Source organism: Galleria mellonella, unplaced genomic scaffold (genome assembly GCF_026898425.1).
Source record: "Galleria mellonella isolate WM207_F2 unplaced genomic scaffold, CSIRO_AGI_GalMel_v1 utg146, whole genome shotgun sequence".
In the NCBI taxonomy this organism is placed as follows: domain Eukaryota; kingdom Metazoa; phylum Arthropoda; class Insecta; order Lepidoptera; family Pyralidae; genus Galleria; species Galleria mellonella.
The window spans coordinates 6763367-6788811 of record NW_026441999.1 but is presented as its reverse complement, the minus strand read 5'-3'; the positions used below and the strand labels follow the sequence as shown (position 1 = coordinate 6788811).

The 25445-nt window shown below is 36.1% G+C and overlaps 1 protein-coding gene across 4 annotated transcripts in view; it reads right to left on the bottom strand.

Annotated features, from left to right (window-relative positions):
• The window catches only part of LOC113523175 (tyrosine-protein kinase-like otk), a 48394-nt gene that overhangs the window by 13638 nt on the left and 9311 nt on the right, over nucleotides 1–25445 (bottom strand). For 2 of the 4 annotated variants that reach the window (XM_052891950.1, XM_052891951.1), the window contains exons 2-3: nucleotides 20575–20601; nucleotides 844–915 (exon numbers count right to left, since the gene is read on the bottom strand). In XM_052891950.1, coding sequence (XP_052747910.1) covers nucleotides 844–915; nucleotides 20575–20601 — 99 coding nt within the window. The remainder of the gene's footprint in view (nucleotides 1–843; nucleotides 916–20574; nucleotides 20602–25445) is intronic. The other 2 variants (XM_052891953.1, XM_052891952.1) reach the window with 2 other exon arrangements.

The following is a 25445-nucleotide window of genomic DNA, read 5'->3' as shown; positions in this document are numbered from 1 at the left end:
TACTTTATAATAGATGGCACTGTTCACGAAATTTATTATTTTATTATAATATTTCCAATAAAACAAATAAGATCTATATAACAATAGATATTTAATCAACATTTTATAGGTTCTATTTTAATATTTAACAAAATCCTAAAGTATCAATTTTGTTTAGAAGTAATTGTAGTCAGCATCTAATTAATTTAATTATTTTATTAAAGCATACAAAACAAATTATACTATGTAATTATATATTTTTTTTTAAATGGATGATAATGGAATGGTAACCCCACCCTCGCTATCGGTATACACCGGCGGGGCACCAGTGAAGAATGATAGGTGAGGATGAAGCAGGTCAGTTAGCCCATCGTGACGAATTCAACAAGAATTGTTCACGATGGTTTCCAGGGGGAACCACGTGGAGGCCGACTAATAAAGTATATTGCTAGCAATAGGGCTGTCAAACTCCATTGCTAACAATCCTTTTCCCCCTTATGTAATTATATTATTACTATGTAAGGCATAGTCTCTTATGCATAGAGAATTTTTTTTTTCAGACTAAGTTATCAATTTAAAACAAGTGTGCACAACATGATTTCGATTTCGAAAGGTGACAATTATAATAAAGATTATATATCAATTGAAAAATTTAATTATTAAATTATATAATTTGATAGATTACGTTAAACACGTGAAACAAAAATAATAATGCACAATATTTGAGAATGCAGTTGAGCAAATGTACCATAGAATTTTCTCAGATAAAATGTTCCCGAGAACATTTTTGAAACGCTCTCGTATATTTCTGAGCTTGTGCAAGCCAAATAAAAATTACATTGGAAATCTTTTGAAAATATTTACCATGGATAGCGCGATGTCTTCGAACTGCCTTATGCGCCCTCAGTCTATGACCCGAATGGTGACCAGATGACACTGTAATACAAATAATACATCATTAAAATGTATATTTATTTATTTATACTTTATTGTACACAAAAAATATATTGTTATAATTCATTTTAAATAAAGACGTACAACAGGCGAGCTTAACTCTAAGAGTTCTCTTCCAGCAAACCCTGAGTGGAAAGGAGCATTAATTACCAGCGGGCAGTCTGCGTACAATAAGAAGTGGAAACAGTAGGGTTGTTTCTACTAAGAAATCATAAATACATTCTAAAAAAAATAGTATGTTCTTGAATTTAATCGAATTCCACTAATATTATAAAATGTTTGTAAGAATGGATGGAGGTTTGTTAATCTTTTACACCAAAATTACTGAACCGATTTTAATTATATTTGGTTCATGAGTAGGTTGTTTTTACTTAGCAGATACTTTATAAAGTATTTGACGCGGACGAAGCCGTAGGATACAGGTAGTTTTGTATAACTCACGATAGTTATTGTTAAAATGGGTTTGAGTGCTTTAGGTCTTTGGCGCGGACGCCACGCAACACTAGTGTAATTTTTTTTTTGATGGGTGTAAGTGGTATGGTAACCCCGCCTGCGCTAATAGGATACGCTGGCGGAGCACCAGTGAAGAGTGATAGATGAGAATGAAAACAGGCCAGTTAGCCCAGCATGAAGAATTCCAGCCAATCATCAGGAATTAACCATGATAGTTTCCAGGGAGAACCGCGAGGAGGTCGACCTGGTTGGGTATATTGCTAGCAATGGGATTCTCAGTCTCCATTAGTAACAATCCCTTTCCCACCACTAGTGTAATTAACGCGGGAGATCGAACACTGACCTTGCAGTATATTTTTGGAAATTGGTGCAAATATTTGGGGCAAATATAGGGGTAAATTATTATTTTATTTATTTTCTATACGTTTACACATACATTATGAAAAATAGGCATCTTTCAATGCACTAGCCCTAAAGCAACGACCTTTATCATGATTATTTTTAAATATATTGTATTTAACATCTCCATGACATGACATGACGTCAGGCAGGCGGCCGGTCGTAAAATTATATGCCAAATCTTTTTGTAATATGGATAAACTGGTACCTTTCCTGCACTGGATAACCCAAATTAAATTATTTTCTCTCTAACTACACTGGGTTGGCTGGAAGAGACCTCTTTCAGAGATAAGTCCTCCCTTGCTAACAAGTTGTTAAACTAATCGTCTAGAGTATCGTAAAAAAAAAATATATATATATATATATATATATATATATATATATATATATATATATATATATATATATAAACATATTACGCCGACCCCAAATAATAATTGGGATAAGGCTAGGAAGATAATGATATTGTATTTTTGCGGAGCACCAGTGAAGGATGATAGGTGAGGATGAAGCAGGTCAGTTAGCCCATCGTGACCAATTCAACAAGAATTGTTCACGATGGTTTCCAGGGGGAACTACGTGAAGGGGGAACGACCTAATAGGGTATATTGCTAGCAATGGGGCTGTCAAACTCCATTGCTAACAATCCCTTTCCCCCTTGTATAGTCATATAAGGTCCATTTAAATGAATGGTTTAATCGGTAATAAAGGTTCTATCCCAGTATAGTTTACAATATGCATTCTCAAGTACGTCGGTTGGGTTGCATTTATAATTAGGAACTTTATTTTCTATAAATTTATATTTATTATCACTACATTTTTTTTTGTAATGGGTGATAGTGGAATAATCCCACCCCCAGGTGGGGTTACCAATGGTAACCCCACCTGCGCTATCGGTATACGCTGGTGGGGCACCAGTGAGTGATGATAGATGAGGATGAAAGCAGGTCAGTTAGCCCATCGTGACGAATTCCACTAGAATTAACCACGATGAGTTCCAGGGGGAATCGCGTGAAAGTCGACCTGATAGGGTATATTACTAGCAATGGGTTCATTAGACCTCATTATTAACAATCCCATCCCCCCTAAATAACATTAGTATAAAACAAAGTTGCTTCTCGTCTGTCTGTCCCTATGTATGCTTAGATCTTTAAAACCACGCACCGGATTTTGATGCGATTTTTTTTTATAGATAAAGTGATTCAAGAGGAAGGTTCGTATGTATAATACATGCATAATATAGTGGAGAAACACTGATAATTTTATATTTCGAATGTGATGTCGTAAATTAATAATTTTTTTTGTACTTATATTGCAAACGCTGCTTGAACTCTACGAGATAGATCAAAATAATGCATTACAGTATTATACACCTTAAGGTCTATAAAAAAGACAATGGCGGTATATGTCTATCTGTTAGGGATAACCCACAATAACCATTTTTAATCTTTTACTTTTTACGAGAAATAATGGCTCATTTACAAAGTGATTTTAAGCAATACAGTATTAAACTTTATCCAATTAAGTACCTTAAATACATTGTGCATTTAATATAGATTAATATGACCCTTTACAGCATGTAATTTAAATGAATATTGTCAAAGATATTACAGATTTAAAATGCACGGACATAGCGGTTGCGTCGGTACCGGTCGAGGGGACGGCGGCGCTATTTAGTATCAGCATTGCACCCGTGCGAAGCCGGGGCGTATTGTTAGTGTGTTATATATTGATGTATAATTGAAGCGACTTGACCGTATAGATAAAATTAAAAATTCTTATTATATTTGTTTTCACATACAGGACGCCCGTGATCGCTTCGACTCGCACTTGCTGGGTACATCTACCAATATTTGTGTACAAACATAGTCCGAAGTTAATCCACATTATCAAGGGTCCGTATACGACTATGATAAGCTCCATCTATCGCGTCGGATCGTAAATTGTGAGCGGTAGATCAAATTATAGCGTTTACTTTGGCCGATATTATCGTAGCGGGGACTTAAAGAGCCGCTTACACGAATCATAATAAGATTTATTGCATACTAGCTTTCACCCGCGACTTTGTTCGCGTGACCGGGTACACTGATCGGGATAAATATTAGCTTACGTCCTTCTTAATTTCATATGGTATCTAGATACCAAATTTTATGACGTTCGTTTAGGCCGTTTGTGTCAAGAGGTAATAATCAAACTAATTTTTTATATTTTAATATTTTAATTATTGTTAATTTTATAATATTTAATCAATTGTCCACTGCTGAACGTAGACCATCACCATAAAGTTGGTTTTGCTAATAGTTGCCACGCTTAGCAGGCGAATTGGCATCCGCAGTTAGGGTTTTGGTGAAATTTAACTTTTATATATTATTACGATATTCCTGGCATAAAAAAGGCCACTTTTTCTCTCCCGTGGCTGTTGCAAGAAGTGATTAAGGGACCTTATAGTCGACGGATGGGCAGCAGCGTCCCTCTTAAAACACAACCAATGGCCTAACTACGGTTGCTAATCCGCCTGTCAAGCGTGGCTACTGGCAACGACCCAATCATAGGAAGGCCTATGTTCATCATTGGATATTTAATGACTGGTAAGAAGATATAGAGAATAACGCATCAAAATCGTCCATAACAAGTTACTGACAGCGTTACTTTCATAACAGTACAGTGATAAGTACAATTACCGGCGCGGGCGGCCGGATAGGAAAGGTTCGCGTACCCGCCACGTGTAAACAACAGATGTGTGAGTTTAACTGCGCCGGCGCACATCAAACGGACCGTTCTCGGCTTTTACCCCGCTATTGTGGCCACACTGCGGGGCCAACTGCAAATACTACACTAGTATACTAGTTCTTACTGGCAACTTCGTCCGCTTAACCGGGATAATGGAATAATGGGATATTTTTTCCTGTTCCTTTCCTACACTGGATTATCCGCTAATTATTATCCCGTGGTCCCTCTCTGGAAACCATCATGCTGGATTCCAGGTGTATTCATCACGATGGGTTAACTGACCTGTCTTTTCATTCTCACCTATCACCCCTCACTGGTGCCCCGCCAGTGTATACCGATAGGGCGACGGGGTTACCTTTCCATTATTATTCATTAAAAAAAAAACCGGGATATGTTAATTGACCGGGATATAATGTAGCCTATATTCTTCTTTCGTACATCTTTTATCGTATCGTTTCTTTCGTACTATATTTGTGTCAAATTTTATGACGATTTGTTGAGCCTTTGTACAAAAGTCAATTGCTTGGGTACCTCTGTCCCATTCGTGTTTCAACCGTGAAGCAGTTGTGTTTTCATGGCTGTGTGTGTTTCGGTTTGAAGGTTGGGATATGGCGTGAATTTACTGGGTACAGAGGAATAACACCTGAGTCCTCAGGAATGGCAACGCATGGGGGATATCATGGGCGAAACAGTATACTCTGTTATGTCAATGGTACTGCTCATGTCTATAGGCGACCACTTTCCATCAGGTGGGCCGTCAGCTTGTTTGCCATTCTAAGTTGTATAAAAAAAAAAGCCTTTAAGGCGCTATTTGATAAAAACACACTTTCACATTTTGAATACTAGCTATAGTTAGTTAGTTAGTAGAATAGTTTACAAGTGGCTATGAGATGAATATGTACAATATTTATTTACTTTGGAGAGGATGGATGAAAGAAGAATTACGAAAGAGATTTATCGAGCAAGAATGAATGGAGATGTCGGTAGGGGCCGCCCTAGACGGACGTATGTCGACCGGCGACGAAATAGGCGACGTGCTGAAGAAGGGTCAAATTAAAAGTACCCGTAACCGGCGAGCGTGTATGAAAAGATTTATGAATGTGGAAGAAGCGAAAGAGGTTTGTTCGAATCGAAGCATTTGGCGTTCCATTGTTTCTGCCTACCCTAATGAGAGACAGGCGTGACAGATATGTATGTATTTATTTACAGACGCCACAAATTCAATAATAAACCAATCACAATGGTTTCCGAGGGGAACCGCGAGGAGGTCGGCCTGATAGGTTTCATTGCTAGCAATGGGGTTGCCAATCCCCATTACTAACAATCCCTTCTACATCCCATACAGAAGTATATCCTAACAATCCGTAACTTGTGGACAGCTAACACTATCTAAATACACAATCTTTCAAGCAACTCTGGAACGTATCAGTCGGCATTGAACCCGTGACCGAGGGTTCAGCTGCCCTATCAATTATCACCTGAACATTATTCGATTCAAACATTTGAAAGTGTATAAATATTTGGAATGAGTGACGCCGGGCGTAATGAGTAAGTACAAACTGGGTCTCAGAAATTTCTATACAAATACATGTATACATTACACCTGTTTCCTATTGGAGTAGGCAGGAACAATGATGTTGTTTAATTCAATAGAAGTTACTGAAAATGTAAATAAACGAAGTTTTATCTTAAGACAGTGGGCGTAAAGGGATTGTTAGTAATGGAGACTGAGAATCCCATTGCTAGCAATATACCCAACCAGGTCGACCTCCTCGCGGTTCCCCCTGGAAACTATCATGGTTAATTCCTGATGAATTCATCATGATGGGCTAACTGGCCTGTTTCCATTCATATCGTTAGCGCGGGCGGGGTTACCATGCTATTTTCACCCATAAAAAAAACCCTAAGACAGTGGAGGGGGGAAGGGATTGTTAGTAATGCAGACTACCAGTCGCATTGCTAGCAATATACCTTGTCAGATCGACCTCCACGTGGTCCCCTTGGAAACTATCGTGCTGAATTCCAGATGCATTCATCACGATGGGCTAACTGACCTGCTTTTTCATCCTCACCTATCATTCCTCATTGGTGCCTCGTCAGCGTATACAATTAGCGCAGGTGGGGTTACTTTATTGGATGGTAATGAAATATGGAATAACACCTGAGTCGTCAGGAATGGCAACGCATGGGGGGTATCATGGGCGAAACAGTATACTCTGTTATGTCCATGGTACTGCTCATGTGTATAGGCGACGGTTACCACTTTCCATCAGGTGGGCCGTCAGCTTGTTTGCCATTCTAAATCGTATAAACAAAAAATGTAGATAAATAGATAGATAGATAAACACTTTATTTGAGCCATTTATGACACACGTAAATTAAAAAATGAGTTCATACAAAATATTAATTAACACTTTTTTTAATGTACCATCCGATAAAAAAAAAAAACATAACGTAATCTGCCGATTTCCAATAGTAGACAAATGAAATTTCTATTGATGGATTTTTTTTATGTGTGAAAATGGCGTGGTTACCCCGCCTGCGCTATCGGTATACACTAGCCGGGTACCAGTGAGCGGTGATAGGTGAGGATGAAAAGGCAGGTCAGTTAGCCCATCGTGACGAATTCAATGATAAATTGGTCACGATAGTTCCCAGAGGGAACCGCTTGGAGGTCGACCTGATAGGGTATATTGATAGCAATGGGGACTAAACTCCTCATTACTAACAATCCCTTCCCCCCTCTATTAATGGTTAAACATAGAAATATCATTCAGAAAGTGTTTTTGTGTTAAAATCAAGAAAACTTTTCATTAAATTCTATTGAATTGGTCTATGCAAAAGTCCTGAAGTTGACAGTCCATACAATTTGTACAAAATATTGCAAGAAACTAAATTGAATGGTCGAGGGATGGGTAGCAGAGTCCCCTTTTAAAACATCACCAAAGGCTAAGTGCGGTTGCCAACCCCCCCCCCTTATGGGAGAACCCCCCCCTTATGGGGGGGGGGGCAAAATCCCCCTTATGGGAGAGGCCTATGTTCAGCAGTGGACAGTTAAATATATGTTAAATGCCGATATGATGAAGATAATAGGCGTCTACTGACATAATAGTGAGCATTATGTACCCTTACATTATATACATACAGTCTCAAGTCTCAAAAACAGGCTAACTTTTTGTCAGCTAATTGTCAAATTAGCTGACACGTTCTTTTATCAGTGTTCTATATAATTACGCACATATCTTGACGTATCTATATTTAATTATTTAATGAATAAAATGAGTTTTTACACATTAAAAAGATGTAAAAATTATAAAACAAAATAAATATAGCAGTTATAAAGAAAACATTCATAATTATTTATTGCGAAATATTGTATGAAAAAGTTGACTCGTTTTTCTCGAAGCATTTGTATGGAGACACTCTATTTATATAATCTATGTATGTACCCTATTGGGTGCAGCAAGTAACGATCTTATTTTTAAATAGTGTACCTGTTGGGCATTCTAGAATGTTTTTTTCATTCAAATTTAGAATTGTAAACGAACCGACAGTTTTCTTGATAGAAAATCACTTCGCCCATAGACACAAACAGCGCTATAGACAAGAATACTTCGTGGCGCATCTCATGCGTTGCTATTCCTGAGGATTAAGGTATTCTCTGTACTATTTATTTCTTTAATGCCTTTCTTTTTAACTGAAACACTGCTATGAAATCATAACTTCTTTACAACACAAATACAAAGAAGGAAAAGAACTTTTATATACTTAATTCCCCCTTTTCCATAATATTAAAATGCTAAAATTGGGGATGAAAAGCAGTAACACTTGTACCATATTGTATTTTTACTCTTCCCACCACCATACGAAGACATAAAAGGTATAATTATATCCAATATCGATACGCCAGCGCCACTGCGGCATTTTCCCGAACTAGCGCACAATGGCGGCGTTGCCATAGTAACTGCTCGTAAAATTTTATGGCGCGCACTCCCCGTCGCCGCGCTTTCAAAATGGTTACTTTGTACTCAGATTACCAACTCCTATTCAGTTAGTTATGATGGCCAAATATTTTGATTTGAAATAAGTGCACGGTGTATTTTTGTTTGGGTTGGTTTTTCATCGATATTCCACACTCGTTTAGTTGCAATAAACTATTTTTAGACTTCAAATATTCGATCGATTCGGAAGCTATTGTATTTTTAAAGTTTATAACGTTTTAATATTGTACTTCGACAGATTTAACGATTCGACCCACTTTTTGGATTATTAGGAAAGAATAATGTAAACATAGGTCAAACACTTGTAAATTAAGATTAGGGGAAGCAAATCATATTTCATAAATAAAAATACATCTTTAATTACAAAAGCCTTTCACCCTACTTTGACAAAATGTTTTCCATTCCATGTAAAAGAGTTTCTTATTAGTAAATTCGTTCTAAGACACTTTATTAATCCATATATCATTGTTTATAGTAAATAATCACACTTCTGCAGAGGTATTTCCCTCGTTATTTATACGACTATAATATTTTATAGTACTATAATTTTGTAATCACTTAACGACTTGCGGATTTTAAGATTACAAATTAATTACTTTGTATCAAAAAGAAATTAAAACATACATTTTTTACATCTTTTTTTATTAATGCAAATATACATACAGTTTCAAGCGACACGCTGTTTTGTCCTCCAGTCACACTTGCATCTAAAACACTACTACATTTTACAGTATCATTGCATAAAACCGAGTGACGGATCTAGTATAACATTAATTCACATATTTTTTATGGGACCAACACGGGAGTGAACCCCTTCAATTAAAAAGATATGGCGTAATATTAACACAAAATACAATCCAATTGAAAAACTTCCCTCCATTTTTAAATAAAACCCAAATACTCACATAGAAGCTACCATAGAATTGGGAAGTTTTCTCTTCTTTAATTAACCAGAGGGAGACTTTGTACAAAAGTCGATTGCTTGGGTACCTCTGTCCCATTTGTGTTTGAACCGTAAAGCAGTTGTGTTTGCACGGCTGTGTTTCGGTTTGAAGGGTGGGATATGGCGTGAATTTACTGGGTACAGAGGAATAACACCTGAGTCCTCAGGAATAGCAACGCATGGGGTGTATCATGGGCGAAACAGTATACTCTGTTATGTCCATGGTACTGCTCATGTCTATAGGCGATGGTTACCACTTTCCATCAGGTGGGCCGTCAGCTTGTTTGCCATTTAAAGTTGCATAAAAAAAAAACTGTCATGAATGTTTTTAGTAATCACAATCGCCTCAACAATTTAAAAGTGGGGTTGTTTTTTATTCATTTGGGAATTGAGAAGAGCGGGGTGAAAGTAAAGAAATATTCATGGCTCCACCAAATAAAGTTTTCACTTGTATTCGCCATAAAATTTTTACGGTCAACATTAATGAGCGAGCAACCACGCGACGCATAAAACGTTATATTTTAAGGGGTCCAAATTCCATCAACTTGTGTCACTTTACGACTCCAAGGGTAGTTTATGGGATAGAGGGGGGGCCGAATTTAATTATTACAAGTGCCACTGTCTAATTAAGTTTGAGGTTTTAATACTGTTTGATGGATTTTTTCCCTGGTAAATGTCATTGACCTTAAAAACGTGTACCTATATGACAACTAAAAATATCAAGTTTTATATATTTTTTTTAATAAAATTAGGAACACAGAACAGTTGAGTATGAATTCGATTCTGAGGCCTCATTTATAAGAATGAATGAATGAATGGTTTATTTTCTCTTCACAAAAGGTAGAATAAAGTGACAACTTGAGGTACAATTTGATATGAAGACCAATTTTGTAAGAGATTGGTGATTGCGGTAGGTTTAGAAGAACCTGTGTTACAAGTCACCAGTGCCCCATCTCCATGGACTACACAAATACAAGGCAACCAATTAGTGTTATAATACACAGATACAGATGGGCAAAGCACCGGGTTTAAACCCGGTGCTTTGGTAAAAACCCAATAAACACCCATAAACTCCCATAATCACCCAAAAAAATAGGTTTTTACGTATTTTTTTGAAAATATGTAAGTAATACCAATAAATTATTTTTATAAATTGTATTGATCAATTCTACAATATTAAATAAAACGTTAACTAATAATATTTCAGGAAATTTTAAAAATCTATATATAATAAAATGAAAGTAATTAATTTTCAGTGTTTTCATGTTGCAGTTGATCAACATGTTGGCCTTTTGCTTCCCGTAGATACTTTAAAATTTCTTCATAACACCTCGTTCGCACACATGGCCGTATATATTTAAATTCTTGAGCCACTAACAGTCCGAAATACTAATTTCTTTTATCCTCTTCTCCATAAATTAAGCATTTAGAACAGTTTGTTTCTTCTTTCAGTAAATTTTCTTTTACTTTATCCTCGTTTTTTTCTTTGTTGCGACGACGCTGGGTAAATCATCTGGACACTGGGTCTCACTATCGCCAAATATATTTGGAGATCGGCTTCGGCTACGGCTTGGCAGACATTTTTTTCTTTCTACAATTTTAAATTAAATTTATTAGAATAAATGCTTCGAACACACGCGATCTAAGTACCTTTTGTGTTTATTATACCTTACCTACCTAGGTATAAAAAGAGTACTTACGTAGATTTTCTTTTATTAACTGTTTTATACGAATTTATTTATTGTTTTATTCCCGCGTGCGTTAACGGGATACGCTGGCGGAGCACCAGTGAAGGGTGATAGATGAGAATGAAAACAGGCCAGTTAGTCCATCATGATGAATTCATCAGGAATTAACCATGATAGTTTCCAAGGGGAACCACGAGGAGAGTATATTACCCAAGCAGGTAGACCTCCGCTAGCAATGGGATTCTCAGTCTCCATTACAAACAATCCCTTTCCCCCCCGTCCATACCAGTTGGATATCAATATTCATTACGAGCGGGTTCTTTTTTCGACATTATATTTTGGATCACCGATATCTAATATACTTGTTATTGGGCCAATATATGTATAGATATTGTAACTATAATATATAGATATTACTACTTATAGATATTACCTACCCTTACTACTTAGTACGCGTGAATTTCAGAAGTAGGAAAACCAATGATATAGCCCACTTTTAGATGGCGTAGCTAGATAAAAATTATACTAAATTTTAAGTTAGACTTTCAGGAACACAAGTGTGAAAAATGCATCCATTCCATCCGAGGCTCGTGCTGAAAATCAGCGCTGTAGCGCCCTGACACTAACTGAGTATGGACCTCGTTTTAACAAACATCTATTAAAACATATCCAAAGCCTAACTGCGGTTGCCTATCCGCCTGCCAAACGTGGCGACTACTGGCAAACTCCCCCAAGGGGAAGCTTTATGTTTTTTGGCTTCAAATCGTAGCGCCACAAAATTTTATTTAAATATATATATATTTTTATACAACTTAGAATGGCAAACAAGCTGACGGCCCACCTGATGGAAATATATACAGGCGTTTCAGCATAATTGAGTGACAAACATACAAACATCCAACCGTATTTACAAACTCTTTTTTTTTTAAAGAAAGAAAAATAATTTAGTATATTAGTAATTAGTAATATTTCTCTTAAGACAACAGGGTTCATTGTCCTTTTGCATTAACAGCTGATCTGAGGGCGACAACACCTAAGTAATAAGTTTCAGCTAATTCGTTCTCAGTGGCAGCGATCTTTCAGTTGGAAAGTTTTGTTCATTTAAGTTAACTGGCGACTCGACCCCCAGACATATAAATATGAATTTAACTGATTTATATCTTAACTAGTGAATTAAATGGGAAATATTATGAAAATTAACTTAGATGATGACGTAAAGCATAAAATATACATTCAGTGTAACAGTACCAAAACGGTTTATACATTTATTTAATTAAAGAATTTCAACATGTATTTTAAAAAATTCTGTCTTGGCCAAATTATTACCTGACTTCTGCAAGTACAAGATATTTTAATGAAATTTAGTTTTAATGAAAGATGAGCTAAAATAGAAGACAAGCCTGCACTCAGCTAACCGCGAGCTAGTATTACTAGGTATTTTCTTATTTGTTTTTTAATAATTAAAGGGGCTAATAAACCCCATTAATAACAATCCCTTTCCCCCAACTTAGTATGCCAGTGGACAGTTCATGACTTCAACAATGATAAGTACTAAGTAGTTCTAAGTACTAATATATCTTTCTATCTATTAATCCATGTGAAGCCGGAGCGAGTCCAAAGTACATAATACAATATAGAGTGAAACAATTTTCCTCGCAATAGTACAATGCACAGATGTACCGAATTATCCCTTGAAATGTCCGCATCGGGTCACGATCTCACGATGTTCGGACTGATTGCATTAACTTCGCTAACACAACTGTCTTCAGGCGATGCTCCTTTTTCCCTATTGCAAGTTGTTTTTTTTTTAAATACATTTGATGGTACAACAAATGTTTGACGCCAGATCCGAATGAATCCATGGACATGATTCAAATTTAGATGAATCTAATTCAGCGCTAGTCGCCACTACGTTGGCTTGTTAGCTGTTTTTTTTACGAGTTTCTTGCACATTCTAGATTGTAGGTTGAAGGAAACACATAGGATGGGAAGTTATTCTACAGTTTAATACTACGAAATAATTAGGAGTTACCAAAAACTTTATTGTCATACTTTTTCTTTTAATTGATTTTTTTTTCAATTAGATTTTTGGCCATGGATATTTCCTTTCAGTTTATCTTCATTTACATTTAGTTTCATTTAAGTTAATAATTTTCTCGCAGATTTCATGTATTTGGTTCCATATCGTCATAGTCGTAGAATACTGACGGATCTGACAAAGATTACATATAAAGATCCGTCAGTATTCTACAACTATGACGATATCTTGATGTCATTATTCACAAACTTTAAATACTAGAGACAATATATTCATAAATAATTAGATTTGAAAATTCGTAATAATGTACAACTATATAATATGTCTCTATCCAAAATATCGATATCCATAAGATTATCCTACAAAATACAATTCGAAATTAATCGAACATCACAGAATTTAACTAATTAGCTTTAATAAATCTTTCATAATTAAAAAAACTTAGTAACGTTATAGTGCAAAATTCTCAAATACCACCAAATCTATCGTACGGAACTGGTTACATAGATTTAATACAAACTTTTTTTGTTTAAAGTGACATGGGCCTGCTGCATTACTATTTCTGAAGCCTAAGATGTTATGCCTCAGTTATTGCAGATTCTTTTCAATTCAACAATTGGTATATACTGCTATATTTTTCATCTAAGGGGGAAAAAATCGTCGCACAGTCAGATCACGTAGCGACCCATATATTTCGCGCAGACGCCATGCACCTTTATTGGGAGGGATATCTTCGGAAATTCGACAGAATTTAATTTGTCTCTGTCTTTACGGGAATATTAGAAAGGGAACATGTGTTGTTCGGTCTGTTCAAATCGTTTCAGGTAAGAACTTTTGGTGTACACGTTCGTGTATTAAATCTTTATACCAGAACTCTTGTGGGGGTAGACAGACGGAAAAGAAGTAATTTTTAGCTCTGAAAATAAAAAAAAAGCTATTTCAACAGCGAATACACCATTGCTAAACGAGTAGACGATTCGTGAACACATTAATTTAAAGATATTTGAATTTAGAACGTCAAATCGCAAGTCAATTGGTAGATTTTGCTTGTGATACTCATCAGAAATAAGCAGTTCTTTACTAAACAATTAACAATGGCAGCTTCAATAATCACAAATTTAATTTAGAACCAATGTGACTACTTCTATCAATTACAAAGAAAGAAAGAAATATTTTTGTCCAGGTAAACTTAGATTTAAAAATTTTTGAATAGTCATTTCATCCATTACCGCTCATTCGAAATGCAACTTCAGTTAAGAAGAACCAGTAAGATAAAAAAAATTATAAAAGAAATATCCTTTGCCACACACAATAAAGTAATTTATTGTAATCTTAGCATCCTGACGAAATCGTTTGTTTCCAATTTGTTTTTGTGACTATATGTAATATAGTCACAAAAACAAACTGGGAACCTTATACTTTTGTTAAATACATAAAAATCAATGTGGTGGTCATATACTCGTATACAAACTTTAGTGTAATTTTGTAAATCAATTACATTCGCTTGTTTAGAATATTTTTTTTTATAATACAAAAGTGGCAAACAGGCATACATATTTGACGATGAACCCATAGCCCATAGACGGTTCGCATCTGATGACAAATGGTTACTGTAACCTTCCACCAGAAAGTTCAGCCCATTATACGGCCAGAAAGTTCAGCCCATTACAGAGAGTGACAGTTCTAAATTTAAGTAAGAAAGTTTATGTCCATTTGCCCACGTACATTGTATACAAACAACCACTTTATTGCGGTCGGTTAATTCGGATCACATCACCGATCTGATTCCAGGAGACATTATGTAAATTTCTCTCGGGAGCAAACATAATGGGATTTTGATCAGATTTACTCCTACCAAGGGAAAAGCGGAATAATGAGCATTTTCTTTAAGTATACATTATTGTGGCGTTTTTTATATACTATACATAGTAAAATGTAAAATAACATACGAAACAATGAATAGAGCATATATCACTAAGTAGTGATAGCAAGTAAAGAAGTCTAACCATACATAGATTCAAGATAAACTATATAGGGGAAGCTAGGTGGGCCGTGCCCATCTCAGAATTGTCTGGTGGTCACCCGAGGATCCGAGCGAAGCTTCGTAAAGTCATGTCTGAATATATGAAAGTCTATTAGTCATTGTATAAAAAAAAAATGAAATATATGAAAGGTGTTCAGTGCTGAGATATGGTTACTGACCGAGAAAAAACCGCCTATATCCTTCTCCATCCCTACACTACATATATACCAAATTTCATGGAGATTGATAACTTCGTTAAGGCACAATCAGATAACAAACAAAATCACTTCTTTCACATTTATATTAGCAAGGATGAACGTTCTTAAATGAACAGATTTTTTTATTTAATTTGTAATTTTAATATTATAATTTTAACACTGAGTCACAAAAAATAATTAAATAATTAATTCAACGCATGAGAAATATCAAATGCAACCACAACTCTTAGGAAACAAAAATCATTCGCTATTTAATTCCTTCGTCAAATACTTAAAACATCTCAAATCCAAGATGGCGGCGAGATACATTCGCGCGCTTTTTCCGCTCCTTTGTTTGGTCGGGAATGTTAGTGTTGCTAGTTTTTTGTTCCGGCCGGATTGATGGCCCATTGTGTTGCCATTCGCTAAATTCCGCCCCGAATAATTGATAAGTCTGCTATACGTAGGGTTTAATATTTTTACTTTTTATCCGTCGATTCGGCGGGGATTAGAATTTTTTACTCTATTGTTGTAATATTTGTTTTTGAGATCCATTTGTTTCTAGTTTCCTTTCATATCTTTTGTTTCATATTCCATATTGGTGTTTTCAGGCACTTTTTCATTCTTTGCAATAATACTTTTGTGTACAATGAATTTGAATGTTAGTTTGTAGACGTTTTATTGTATATTCATACTCGAAACATAAAAAATAGGTATTAGAGTTCAGGAATTTGTATGAGATAAATTAAAATTATAAGTTATCATAATGTCCCACTGCTGGATACAGATCTTTTCCTATAAAATAGAAGATATTATGGTCAGCACGCTGGTTCAATGCTTTGTTGTCTTAGTCGGCCGAGATGTAAATAGTAGTGACACATTGTAATTTTTCACTGCAAGATAAAAAAAAAAACACAAGGAGAAAAAAAAATATAAACGCAAGGAATCATCCTCTGGGCCATTATCTGTCCACTACGAGATCGTCGTACATTGCGTTTGCCCGTACGGAGTTGCCACTCAAGAAGTTTTCTTCCCCATCGGTTGTTGGTTCTTCGAGCTATGTTAGCAGTCCACTATCACTTCAGCTTGTCTTATCCTTCGGACTATGTCGATTACTTCGGTTCATTTGCAGATATCCTCGTTTCGGATTCTATCACGCAAAGAAACTCCGAGCATAGTCCTCTCAATATTTGGGGGGAATGGGATTGTTAGCAATGTAGTTTTACAACCCCATTGCTAGCAATACGCCCTATTAGGTCGACCTCCACGTGGTTCCCCTTGGAAACCATCATGAACAATTCTTGTTGAATTCGTCACGATGGGCTATCTGACCTGCTTCATTCTCACCTATCATCCTTCACTGGTGCCCCACCGGTGTATACCGATAGCGCGGGTGGGGTTACCATTCCATTATCACCCATTAAAAAAAAAGTCCTCTCAATAGCCCGCTGAGTAATTTAATGCTTTTGTATATATAATATAATGTTGTTTAAAGTAATTATTTTAATTACTACCGAATTACAAATTTTCACACCCTTTTTATAACATCTTGTATGGTCCTCATGAATACTGGCGTATCTCGTAAGTGGCAAGAATTCAGGATTCTTTTTTTTTTTGATGTGTGAAAATGGTATGGTAACCCCGCTTGCGCTAACGAGATACGCTGCCGGAGCACCAGTGAAGGGTGATAGATGAGAATGAAAACAGGCCAGTTAGCCCATCATGATGAATTCACCAGGAATTAACCATGATAGTTTCCAGGGAGAACCGCGAAGAGGTCGACCTGGTTGTGTATATTGCTAGCAATGGGATCCTTAGTCTCCATTACTAACAATCCCTTTCCCCCCAGAATTCAGGATTGTATACCGTTACTCTTAATATATGTATAGAGTAACAAGTATATAAAATACAAAAGAACTCTCTTGCATTCATGGGAACGAGGCGACGAACCGTAAGCACTAGACTTGTCGATGACGATGACCTTAGGGCGGTGAAAGTATATATCGATGAAAACAAGAAATATCTAATCTTTAAATAAAAAAAAAAAAAAAATTAAGATTAATTTATTTATGCACACAACAATAATTATTTCTACAAAATTATTTGTTCCGAAATGAAAAATGGTAGTTTCATTCGTTATACACGAAAAGAACTAATAATTCTAATAATTATTATGGGACTACAAAAAATGCATAGCGTTTTCTGCGAATATATATCGCTTAAAACATTATAGTACTAACTAGACTGATATTTATATAAATTAATGAAATTATAGAATCCTGAGAACAATTAAAATAATTTACACGGTAAATAAAGGCGACAAATATTTTGAAAATACGTACATCATTATCATATCAGCCTTTAACTGTTCACTGCTGAACATAAACCTCCCCCTAGGGGGTTTTGCCAGTAGTTACCACGCTTGGCAAGCGGATTGGCTTTAGAACTGTTTCATGTATGTAATTGTATGTAAACAATTAGAAACTGTTATATAACTCGAGTACATATAGCAATAAAGTATTTTGAAGACAGAGAGGATCATAATGTAAACCATCAGCATGTAAAATGTATTTATGCACAAATAAATAATTCATTCATTCATCACCTAAATATATATGTATCTATCGATACCGATATATCGACAACTCAGGTCATACGGTGACATCACTAATTCGAAATAGACAGTGCCACTTGATGACTCCTCGGGTGCTTGCATTGAAAATGAAAATACTGCACAGTGACTGGGAGCGGTATTATTCAGATCGTACCGGTAGTCTCTGAAATAGTTTTTTTTTTTTATTTTATACCAGTTTTTGCCCGCCACTTTGTACGGGTTGATTTTTGAAAATAGAAAATCCAACGTAATAAGTCTTCTAAATGGCATATTTAAATAAAACATACGCTAGATATAAGGTCAGACGTCCAGGAACACAATTGTGAAGCGTATCCAATTTGGTGCAGTAGTTTTTGCGTGATGACGAACAAACAAATAGACAGATAGATGGACAGACGAAAATTCTAACGAACAATTAGCATTAAGGGTAGGTAATACATCGTTATCATCATATCAGCCTTTAACTGTCCACTGCTGAACATAACTCTCCCCCTAGGGGGGTTTTGCCAGTAGTTGCCACGTTTGATGGGCGGTTTGGCAACTGCAGCTTTAATGTTAGATGCTAGCCATTAGATGTTTTAAGATGGAATACTGCTGCCCATTCCTCGACTATTAAGTTCGCTTAATCGCCTCTTAAAACACCCACGGGAAAGAAAGAGCACGTTTGGGTCACGATCTCGAAACTAGTCGAGCTTTTTCGATCTAATTACACATTAAATACGAGTATAATGTTTGCTTATACTTATAAATTTGTAACAACAAAAGATTTTTGCCTATTGTATTCAGTGTAAATAGTGGAGGAAACAATAATTTTATTTTTATATGCAAGGATAAACTTACAGGTTGGCCCCATCGAAATTTTATCAGAATCTGTTTAGTAGTTTAATTTTTAAATCAAAATAACTGGTTTCATCACAATTGAAGTCTGTTTTCTTTGAGAGGCACAAGCTTTAATTTTTCTTCTATCAATACCATGGCGGATATCATGGGCGTTTCAAACACTATTAAATTTTCACAGTCTACATTCGTACAACTGTTTTGCATAATATTAAAATAGAGTATCGATTGACAGACAAGCAGATATTTCATATTGTATAAAGGGTAACAATACAAGGGCAGGTCGCAGCCGGTCAAAGATACCGTAGTATTGTAAGCAAGTATTGAACTTGATATGTACCTTGTATACCGTCTATGAACTTATAAGCATTACTTTTTTTTATTAAGTTTTCACGGCGCTGGATACGTGGCCTTTATAAGCCAATGACATACGGTCCTTTATTCATTTATTTAAGGCAAACAAACAGCTAGAACAATACATAATTATATACTTAAATAGTAATTTGGCAGCCACTAAAGTTTTTATAAACCAAACACCATTGCATTTATCCTAGTGTTGCCAAATCGATGACTTTTTTAATGGATGATAATAGAATGGTAACCCCGCCTGCGCTAATACGCTGAAGAGGTACTAGTGAGGGACGATAGGTGAGAATTAAGCACGTTAGTTAGCCCATCGTGACGAATTCACTTAGAATTGAACACAATGGTTTCCAGGGGGACCACGAGGAGGCCGACCTAACAGGGTGTGCTTTTTTTTATGGGTGAAAATGGAATAGTAACCCCGCCTGCGCTAACGGGATACGCTGGCGGAGCACCAGTGAAGGGTGATAGATGAGAATGAAAACAGGCCAGTTAGCCCATCATGATGAATTCATCAGGAATTAACCATGATAGTTTCCAGGGGGAACCGCGAGGAGGTCGACCTGGTTGGGTATATTGCTAATAATGGGATTCTTAGTTTCTATTACTAACAATCCCTTTCCCCCCAACAGGGTGTACTGCTAGCAATGGAGCTACTAATCCCTTAATAATCCCTTCTCTATTAAAAGTCCTGGATGATCCCGAAAACAGCCGGGTTGGTCATTCTAAACAAGATTCAATCCGGTTATAACTGGTTATACGATTAGAATTATTTTGTTTAATTCCACTATTATTAATGTGTGCGACTGCCAACACTCACTCACTCTCGTACACATATTAATAGTAGTGGAATTAAACAAAATAATTCTAAACAAATAACCATAGATATAAAATTTGCAAAATAACACCTACTTCAATAAAATCCGATCGTTATCTATGCAATAAAAATATATTTCTATATATCATTTATTTCAGTCACAAACAGAAACAGTATCTTGGATGTTGACTTATACTGTATAAAAATTATAAAAATAAAACATAAAAAAAGGAAAACTTTGTGAGCACTATGCGAGGAAATTGATATTGCCCCTAGGATTACTAAAACCGAGTTTTTTTTTTAATTACTTGACCACGACGCTTCAAAATTATTATTATACCTTCAAATTACTAATAGTATGCCCATAAATACTAAAATGTACCTATAAATTACTAAATTTATCCATAAGTTACTAAAGTATACCCATAAATTACTAAAATATACCCATAAATTACTAAAATATACCCATAAATTACTAAAATATACCCATAAATACTAAAGTATACCTATAAATTACTATAATATACCAATAAATTACCTTCCGATCCATTTGACTGCTCAAAACCTGGAAATAAAACATAATGTGTAAAAAAAATTTGTATATATAAACGTATGCATGATTGAAAAAACAATTAAATAAGTACACTAAAAAAAACATATCTTTCTATATCCTAAACGGACTTAGACTAATATTGTAAAGATTACATCACTACATATTATAAACAAAGTTCTCCGGCTTCTGTCTGTCTGTATTTTCGCGATATTTGAGACAACTACTGAACGGATTTCCACGCGTTGCTCATTTGTCAACAAAGTGATTTCTGAGGACGGTTAAGGTTTTGTGTAAATTGGTTGAAAATGACAATGATTATTGAAAATGTCGGAAAAAATTAAGTCGTCAGGGAATTTTCTTCGAAAACGCTACCTAATCCGTTTGAATTATAACAAAACAAAGTATGGTGGGATTATTCCTGATGAGAGACTTTTTTGTAGACGTATAAGTTTTTTTTTTATACCACTGAGGTGGCAAACAAGCATACGGCCCACCTGATGGTAAGCGGTTACCGTAGCCTATGAACGCCTGCAATACCAGAGGCATTACGTTGCCGACCCTGAAGAAACCTCTTTACCCCCCTTTTGAAGAACCCCATGCTGTAGTCTCTTGGGAAAACCTCGGCAGGGAGCTCATTCCATAACCTGAGTGTTCTTGGGAGAAAACATCTCTGAAACCGCGTTGTACGCGACAATTTTGGCTGTAAGGTATGAGGGTGAACTCCCTGTCGATGGCGAGCCGTACGATGATAGAAAGTGGCCGCAGGCATCAAATTGAATAATTTCTCTGAACACAATCCGTTGTATAAGCGGTAGAACACGCAGAGTGAGGTAAAATCTCTCTTAAGACTTAAGGGTGTTATTAGTGTGCTGTAAGTAATGCAAATAAATTGTTTATTTATTTATTTATACTTTTGCAAACATTACAATATGTCTACAGGGCGGACTTAATGCCTGATGGCATTCTCTACCAGTCAAGCGTTACGCTAAACAGAGAGAGTAGTAGGCGGTGCATTGATCTAACAAAAATCACTTTAAAATAAAAATAAATATTTTGATAGACATAATTATGTATATATATATTACGCATGAACAAATTTGGAATGTATGGAGTATCGTAAGGATCCTTACATTATCCCATGTGACACTGACTTTTTTTTCATACAACTTAGAATGGCAAACAAGCTGACGGCCCACCTGATGGAAAGTGGTAACCGTCGCCTATAGACACGAGCAGTACCATGGACATAACAGAGAGTATACTGTTTCGCCCATGATACTCCCCATGTGTTGCCATTCCTGAGGACTGAAATGTTAATCCTTTGTACCCTGTAAATATATTTTTTTAATTATTTCACTTTTCTTTGCAAGGCAGTCGTGTTTTTCAATTTGCGGAGAAAACGTATTTGTCGATCGACTTCAAAAGTAAGTTCTCGATTCGGTTGTATTTATTTTTTATTTATATTTATTACTTCATAACTCCGTCAATTGTAAACTGATTGATAATACTCACACTGAACTGGTAACACCAGTCGACTTATCAACTGGTGTTGCCAGAATTGAAAACGATTTTTTTTTAATATCTTATTGGCAATGAATATATATTCGGATTCCTGGTTCACATATTTACACAGAATATTCGACACACGCCATCCGTACTGTAACGAGGAGTCCTCGACGCGGCCGGAGTGCGATTCGTTAGCGAGCACGCTGCGATTTAATTACGTTTCCGCGGTTGCAAGTTTTGAAGTGACCGCTGCTTGCAATATTTACGTTGTAACTTGTAAAGTCAGCTTATTATCTGTAAAAACCTATCCTTTACTTCTGAGTAAAAAGTAAGATTTATTTTAATACCATTGAGCATACGGTCCACTCGAAACGCCTACAATACCAGAAGTATTACGCGCGTGTTGCCGACCCTAAAGAAATCTCTTTGTCCCTCTTTTGAAGAACTCCATGTTGTAGTCTCTTGGAAATCATCAAATCATCCCATAACCTGAGCGTTCGTGGGAGGAAACGTCTCTGAAACCGCGCTGTACGCGACGATCTAAGCTCTAAGGTATGGGGGCAAACTCCCTGTCGACGGCGAGCGAGCTAAGTTTTTTTTTCTAGTAAGAAAATGGAATGGTAACCATTGTGTTATATATTAATAGGTTTTTAGGTTTAGGTATGCTGGCATCAATGAAGATTGAACTCTAATACATTGTATTAGGCATGGATAATATCAGAATCGCTCTAATATCTATATATAATTTCTGGAGATGGGGGGAAGGGGATTGTTAGTAATGGAGACTAAGAATCCCACTGCTAGCAATATACCCAACTAGGTCGACCTCCTCACGGTTCTCCCTGGAAACTATCATGGTTAATTCCTGATGAATTCATCATGATGGGCTAACTGGCCTGTTTTTGTTCTCATCTATCACCCTTCACTGGTGCTCCGCCAGCGTATCCCGTTAGCGCAGGCGGGGTGACCATACCATTTTCACCCATCAAAAAAAAAAAAAACTTCTGGAGATTGACGATGGAAAATATATAGATATTGCTATATATTACATGCCTCTATTTAGTATTGGCTGATACTGATGATGATGATGAATGCAACATATAATTATTATAAATACTTGCTAAATTTATAAACAAAGAACCAACAATTTAAATCTCATATTTTATGCCTTAGATATATTTGACACACGTTCAAACGCTATAACGAGGGAGTCCTCGACGCGGCGTGGGCGCGATTCGTTAGCGTTTGCGCTGCGATTTAATTGCGTGCACATGTAAGTTTCGATGACCGCTGGTGACGGACGCATGTAGCGTTACAGGGTTATACCGCAAATATGTATTCCCTTAATGAGTGTGTGGGCGACAAAGAAAACAAGCAATATTACAGTGAACGCTCTATATAAGCGACTCATTTGAACAGTATACTCTGTTATGTCCATGGTATTGCTCATGTCTATAGGCGACGGTTAGCACTTTTTTTATGGGTAAAAATGGAAACCCTGCCTGCCGTAACGGGATACGCTGGCGGAGCACCAGTGAAGGGTGATAGATGAGAATGAAAACAGGCCAGTTAGCGCATCATGATGAATTCATCGGGAATTAACCATGAAAGTTTTCAGGGGGACTGCGAGGAGGTCGACCTGATTGGGTATATTGCTAGCAATGGGATTCTCAGTCTCCATTACTAACAATCCCTTCCCCCCCCCCCCCCCTCCTCGGTTATCACTTTATAGGTCATCAGCTTGTTTACCATTCCAAGTAGTACAAAAAAAACAAATTTCAATAAAAAAAATGTTATTGGGAAAAGTTACTTATAGGAAAAAAAGGAGTATAAAAATACTTACCCTCTGGAAAATATTTGTACTTATTTCTTTTACTAACTAAGCTGAGTAGAATAAATAAAATATGAAGAATGTTGCTTATAGAGTTTCCTTATATAGAGCATTCACTGTATTTTTAAAACTTATGCTCATTTTTAAGGTTCCGTACGTCCAAAGGGAAAAAACGGAACCCTTATAGCAATCACTTCGTTGTCCTAATTTGGCAAAAATATTAGTAATACGAGCTACTAGCCGCATTATTAACAATATACCCTGTCAGGTCGACCTCCACATGTTCCCCCCTGGAAATCATTGTGACTAACTTACCGTTGAATTCGTCACAATGGGCTAACTGACCTGCCTTTTCATTCTCACCAATCATCCCTCATTGGCATTCCGTCAATGTAAAGCGCAGGCTATCGATAGGATAGGGGTTATCATTCCATTATCATCCATTAAAAAAAAAACTAGAAATAGAAATTGGAAATATAGACTAGTAACTATAGTAGTATGAGTACGTAGACGACTAGAAAGATGTATCATTTTCGAATTTGGTTAAGTCGTTAAGACGCTATAAGGTGACAAACAAACATTCATATTTATAATATTAGTAAGGATTTTTATAAAACTCATATGAAAGTTATTTTTAGAAAAATGACCACGTAAGAGCAAGTACGTCATTTTTCCTACAGAAGAAGACGTGGAATTCATACCTATTTTATCTCACACATAATATATGATGTACAAGTGGTTTTGTTTCTTACCTCTTAGCAGCTTAACGGCCATGAAATCTGGTATTACAGAGATGCGATGAAGATCATAGGCTACTTGTTACCCCAGTCAGTGAGTAAATTCCGGTCACATAGAAGAAAACGCGCGTAAAATCTAGTTATAATATTAACGGATAAACCAAAGATAATAGAAACTTCCATAAGAAAAATCTCATAATTTCAAAATTGGAATAGCGAATTCTAAATTCAAAATATTCATTCCAAATAGAATAAAAAAAAAGCGACGGTGGCGCACGGTGCGCTGTTTGAGAAGTTACGACGCTTCAAACTGGATTATACGAATATGCGCTTTAAAATTAAGTGCTACAGTCGAATTTAGTTTATCACTCACCGGATTCTCCTATGAATTTAAAATTACATTAAGTTATAAGAGGAAGCGTGATTATTACGTTACTAATACAAAATTTACCGGTCGTATGATTCCTTTGCCGTGGGTATCATGAGGAGACTAAGAGAACCTAATGGTTAAGAGATGAGAAGCAGCGCTCCCTTGAATCATCACCAAAGCCTAACTGCGGTTGCCAACCCGCCTGCCACCATTGGAAAAAACCCTCCAATCATATGTTCAGCAATGATCAGTTAACGGATGACATCATCATCATCAGTACAAAATTGTTTTAGATTTTCACCGAGCAAATAGGAATTGACATAGTATTGCTTTTTATTTTTATAGTTTAATTGCTAAAAAATATTTTCATTAAATTTAATTATAGCTCCATCTATACAAAGGTTGCCTAAAT